The following is a 6146-nucleotide window of genomic DNA, read 5'->3' as shown; positions in this document are numbered from 1 at the left end:
AATTCTTCTAAATTAATTCAGTAGTCACTAAGTGTATAATCATTCATTAACCATGTATTTATTTTCAAAATATATATGCTAAGAACCTGCTATGTACCAGATTTTGTTCTAAGTGGTCAGGACACAGTAGTGAAAATCTCCCAACACTTTTGGACTATACATTATGATGGAGAGTGATACAGTTAATTCACGAGCCAGATAATTTCAGAGTTGGAAGTATTATGAAGAAAACCAAGGTAAGTAAATAGAGGATGAGGGTGGGGCCTGAGGGTAACATTGAGCAGAGACTTGAATAATGGGGAAAAAAGCCATCTGAAGTCTGGGGAAGAGCAGTTTAGGCTCGGAGAACAAGGATAAAAGCCCTGAGGCAGGAACAAGCTTGACAAGTTCAAGGAGATGTATGAACTCTTGTATGACTAGAGGAGCGAGCAATAGGGAGAGAGTGGGAGGCGAGGATTCAGGAGGCAAGCACAGTCACTTGTAGAACGTGGAAGGAGTTTGCATTATATTACAACTGTGATAGGATGACCCCAGAGACTCTTGAAAGGAGAAGTGAACTAGAGAGATATATGATAAAAAGATCTTGTATTACGAAGATAGGACTTAGAGTTCTATTTTGAATTCCACATTTGGGATTCTCTTCAAATTTTGTACCACATTCACAAAACATTTCTAATAAGAGAAAATATGTGTACTTTGAAGATGAATTTATTTTTAAAAATATTTTATGGTTAGGGTTATTGAATACAATTCCAGACAAGCAGAATCTGGGTTGGAGGCTCAGGCTTCTTTTTTGAAAAGTATCTGCTGGTTGGAATTCTTTTCTTCCTGACTCTCTGTCTCGAGTGGGGATTACCCCTTAACTTCCTGGACTTGGTGATTTTTCTTGGTTCTTTATGTTGCATGTGGTTTCATTTTCCAATTTCCGCACTGGAAAATTTTTCCTGGTCTTTGTGAGACCTCACTATTCTCTCTATTTGATCCTGCTACTCCCATGAGAACTTTTCAGTTGACTGAAACCCCTTTCTTGAACCCCTACTGGCTATACAGCCCACACATTTTATCCGTCTCCTTCTTGTTGGTATGATTTTACCAAGGAAAATGCTTGGAGCTTCAATGAACTCTTTGAGAAAATGAAGATCTCTCCAATCTGGCTCCTCTAAAGTCTCTCCTTTCCCATCATCACCTCTGCTCTTCTTTTATCCTTATACCACCTTCAATTTTCCCTTAAATTAAAAATATGAAATAAAAGTGTACTAAATTTTTAGAGTAGAAAGTTATACTCTCTCTGTGTCTGTTCATATGATTATGTGTCTCTCTGTGTGTTATGCATATGTGATATTTTCTTACCTCTGGACAGTATTAGCGAATTGATAAATAAAATCCCTTAAAGGAGTTCTATTCAAATTGGTTTAGAGACGAATGAGCACGTATATAAGTTACATATTCCTGAAACTCCCAGAAATAGAGAAATTAATCCAAATACTTCTCAAATTCACGTGACTTGGGTAAATCTTTGGCAATTAAGACTTGTTTAATATTGGTGGTTTAATTTTTTTAAAGCTATGTCTTATATGGGGAGCCTGGATGGCTCAGTCGTTAAGCGTCTGCCTTGGGCTCAGGGCGTGATCCCAGCGTTCTAGGATCGAGCCCCACATCAGGCTCCTCCGCTATGAGCCTGCTTTCTCCTCTCCCACTCCCCCTGCTTGTGTTCTCTCACTGGCTGTCTGTCTCTGTCAAATAAATAAATAAAATCTTTAAATAAAAATAAAAATAAAGCTATGTCTTATGAGTCATCAACATTAAGTATCATATGAATATACATTTTTATCCTATTTGGGCTTACTAGCCAAATAAGCTCTATTACTGTATGTTTAAGATTATGAAATTGTAACTTCAACCCAAGGAAAACATGTACATGTAAAATGCAGTCAAAATCAATTGCTTGAAAAAAAATTAATTGCTCGATACCCATTACTTCATGCATAACAAAAACAGCAATAAAACAAACAAAAAAATGCATTTAACCTTGTTTAGGTTTTTGCTTTTGTGCTATTTGCCTGACATGCATGTACTCTAAGTGTAGTCAATAGGGAAGTAACTTGAGATGATAGCTAGCCTTGTTTAGTGTTATAGTATGTCTGCCTGAAAATTGTTCCCAAAATCTTTTTGGTAACTTGAAACCTTAGAGCTATGCTAAAACAAGGAACAGATATTCATTAAATATCTAGATTATTTCTAAGTAAGACAAAGTACTGAAACATTAACCGCTAAGCATGAGTATAAGTTTATATACTTCTGGCGTCTTATTTTTATATGGCATATAGAAGCTAAATATAGTTGGGTCTATTAATAAATCTGTTCTCTTTGCCACATTGAGAATTTGTGCCATGAGGAAGAATATACAGTTGAGCCTTGAACAACATAGGGGTTAAGAGGTGCCAACCCCCACACAGTCAAAAATCTGCATATAACTTTTGACGCCCCTCAAAGCCTTACTCATAGCCTACTGTTGACTGAAAGCCTTACAGATAACATAGTCGATTAACACATATTTGTTATGTTATGTGTATTATATACTGTATTCTTACACTAAAGTAATCAAAAGATGTTAAGAAAATCAAAAGGAAGAGAAAATACATTTACAGTACTGTAATGTATTTATCAGAAAAAATATGCATGTAAGTGGACTACAGAGTTTAAACCCGTGTTATTCAAGGGTCAACTGTACCTGTAAAAATTGTGAGATATTATATTCACAAAATTTGCTAGCTTGCTACAGATTGCTTGCATGTGAGACAGTTCACAATTGTTTACTTTCTAGTTTTCTCTAGAGAAGAAAGGCTACTAATGGTTAAATTCATAATGGATATGTGTAATTAAAACTGCTGAAAATAATAAGGATGATGAAAAACAACTTCGTATGAAAGTATGCAAGGAAAGTAGGATGTGTTTTTGACCAGGAAAAGCATCCAGGGTATAAAGGATGTGTTTTTATTAACGGAAAAAAAGAGAACAATTTTAGCCTAAAGTAAGTTGTCTGGTTGTTTCAGATTGAGAAAGATGAAAAATATAGGACAAATCTTGAATGGATATAGAAAGTCGTAGAAATTTTGTATAAAAGGAATTTTATGTGTGGTCAAGCTGGTAAGATTGAACGGATTTATTTGTAAGGATTTAAAAAATAAGTTTTAATATCAAAATTACTCTGGTACAAATCTAGAATTTAGTAATCTATTTGCTAAAACTACAAAATTTTCTTAGATTATTGGTCTGTTCTTAATAAGACATTCTAAAAGATTTTTCTTTACCTTTTAAGTAACCTCCCTAGGAAACAAAGCTTTTATATCTTATTTGAATAATTTCTTGTGCTTTATGTAAACCTTTACCATGTCCTTGATTATTTAAATGAACCAAGACTTCTCACTTTTAAATGAGCTAATGTTTTTTGACATTTTTGTCAATTTTATCTCTCCCAAATTAAATTTTTAATGAAATCTTTCTGTTCTATAACTGACCTTGAGATTTCTCAGAGGGTCCTGAAAAATCTCAAAGGATTTGTTCTTTCCACTTGTAAAGAAAAATGTTAAAAATAATTGTAGCTCTCTCCTTTTCTCCACCATTGTGGTGTGCAGTTGATTGTTCCTTTCCATGTCTTCTCACAAGACTTTCAAGATCAAGCAATTCCTAGAGAAGAAACTAAAGCAGAATCGTGCCATCCCCCAGTGGATTCAAATGAACACTGGTAATAAAATCAGATACAATTCCAAGGGGAGACATGGAACAAGAACCAAGCTGGGTCTATAGGAATCACATAGGAGATGGTACACATGTTTGTATCACTGCGTAAATATCGTTACTACCTGAACAATTAGACATATTTTATTGGGAAAATGGTTTTTCTCTGTTGCTATACTTCTGCGCTAATCGGTTGGTTCAGTAATAAATATGTGAGAACTTCTGTTTGAAAAAAATTTCATTTTACTTGATATGTTGAATTGCACAAAAGGCTGTTCCCAAATAAAAGGGGTTGTGTAATCTTCCCCAGGTTCCATTTGTATGAGTAATGCTATTAACATAAATATTGTAGAAATTGGATAAGTTCATAGATATTTGCCAATATTCTTGCTGCTCATGATATGCCTTGGTTCAATATTGTTAGTCGTAATTCTAATTACCATTTTAAATGTTGCATGCTGCAGAAATAACCCAACTCCCTTGTTAAATGAACTCTCATCAGATCTTTAACTACGACCATTTTAAGTCTTCTGGCATTCACAGTTGTTGTTTCATTCTGCTTTTTCCCCGAAAACATTTGCAATCAGCCACAGGCCAGAGGGCCTCATGATGGCATTGCTTTAATACCTTTATACTGCTGGACTAGGGATTTACAGAATTCTAGTGGAGAAGCTTATGGGTTCACGAAACTGCTAACCCAAGATCAATCAGAACAAGAGTTAGTTACATGGGACTGAATGACCTGTTAAAGGATGATTATGTTTTTGTTTGGAACATTGCTAGTTCTTTAATGTTTTATTTTCCAGATTTAAGGAACCCTTTTTCTTTTTTCTTTAGCTATCTATAACTCACAACTATTTTCAGATTATATTTTGTAAACAGATATGAAACATGTTTTTTCTTCCTGCTTGATACCTCCAGAATTCAAAAAGTCTTATTGAATATTCTAATTTTCATGGCAATATAAAATTATTTGCATAAGTTCAGAAAGAATCTATTCTCAGGACACTGGGTGGCTCAGTCAGTTAAGCGTCTGTCTTGGGCTCAGGTCATGATCCCAGGGTCCTGGGATCGAGTCCGGGGTCAGGGTCCTCACTCAGTGGGTAGTCTACTTCTCCTTCTGCCTGCCATGTCCCCTGCTTGTGCTCTCTCTCTCTTTGGCAAATGAATGAATGAATAAATAAATAAATAAATAAATAAATAAATAAATAAATAATAAAATCTTCAAAAAGAATCTATTCTGTTTGTAACAGCTCATACTGGTTGGAACCTGCATATACTTGGTTATGTAATGTCATATTTATATGTCATATTTGAAAATGATGTACATGGAATCTGGTTTAAGGAACTAAAGTTGGGGGTGCCTGGGTGGCTCAGTCGTTAAGCGTTGGCCTTAGGCTCAGGGTATGATCCCGACGTTCTGGGATCGAGCCCCACATCAGACTCCTCCGCTAGGAGCCTGCTTCTTCCTCTCCCACTCCCCCTGCTTCTGTTCCCTCTCTCACTGGCTGTCTCTCTGTCAAATAAATAAATAAAATCTTAATAAAAAAAAAGAAAAAAGGAACTAAAGTTGACTTTATGGAGCCAATGCCTAAAGCCCTTCTGGGAAAACCAGCCTGGTATCTGGATTACAAAGTTCCCAGCTGTATAGGTGAGTAAGGAAGGTCACTTCCTGGCAGACCTAGGACACCTAGGATATCTTAGGTATCTGAAGAAGAAAGAAATTCAACCAAATCTATAGGTGCCACTAGTGAGGTCTGATGACAAGTTCTTGGCTTGGTTTCCTAGCCTCAGGAGGCTTTTTTTTTTTTTTTTAAGATTTATTTCTTTATTTTAAATGAACGAGTCAGGGTAGGGGCAGAGGACAGGGGGAGGGAGAGAGAGAGAGAATCTCAAGCAGACTCCCCACTGAGCACAGAGCCCAACTCCGGGCTCAGATCTCCCAACCCAGAGATCATGACCTAAGCCAAAATCAAGAGTCAGATGCTTAACTGACTGAGCCACGGAGGTGCCCCCTTAGCCTCGGGAGGCTTTTAAAAGTCTAATCTGAGATTCTTTATGTCAGATTCCAGCAAATCAAACTCAAAAAGGCCTACATGGTCAATTATCATTCCTGCTTCACTTATGTAAATAATAGGGCCAAATATAATAAGACCAGACTTGTTTTGTAAACAAGAATCAACATAGGGGTAATTTTAGAAATTTTATGTTAGAGTAAAAAACGATAGCACATCCTGTGGAGTCTCAATTCTAGTTTCCTCCAGTATCTGGCTATAGATGTCCAAATGGACATCTCCAATTTTTCTCCCAGTCTTGTCTGGTCATCACTGAGAATTAATATTGCCCTTTTCCCAAAGCACTGCAAGCTAGAACTGAACTTAATATAAACTTCAAGGAAATAACCACAA

The 6146-nt window shown here is 36.2% G+C and overlaps 1 protein-coding gene across 1 annotated transcript; it reads left to right on the top strand.

Annotated features, from left to right (window-relative positions):
- Positions 1-3651: 3651 nt before the first annotated feature.
- On the top strand, positions 3652-3807 carry LOC113241841 (putative 60S ribosomal protein L39-like 5). Its single transcript, XM_026479700.1, has one exon. The coding sequence runs from the start codon at positions 3652-3654 to the stop codon at positions 3805-3807; it is 156 nt and encodes a 51-aa protein (XP_026335485.1).
- The last annotated feature ends 2339 nt before the right edge of the window (positions 3808-6146 follow it).

This window comes from Ursus arctos, chromosome X (assembly GCF_023065955.2).
Source record: "Ursus arctos isolate Adak ecotype North America chromosome X, UrsArc2.0, whole genome shotgun sequence".
Taxonomy (NCBI): domain Eukaryota; kingdom Metazoa; phylum Chordata; class Mammalia; order Carnivora; family Ursidae; genus Ursus; species Ursus arctos.
The sequence above is the reverse complement of the archived record's forward strand: the minus strand, read 5'-3'. Positions and strand labels throughout refer to the sequence as shown.

Bases quoted from the DNA above. Each gene is read 5' to 3' on its own strand.
- LOC113241841 (XM_026479700.1), top strand. From the start codon at position 3,652: ATGTCTTCTCACAAGACTTTCAAGATCAAGCAATTCCTAGAGAAGAAA.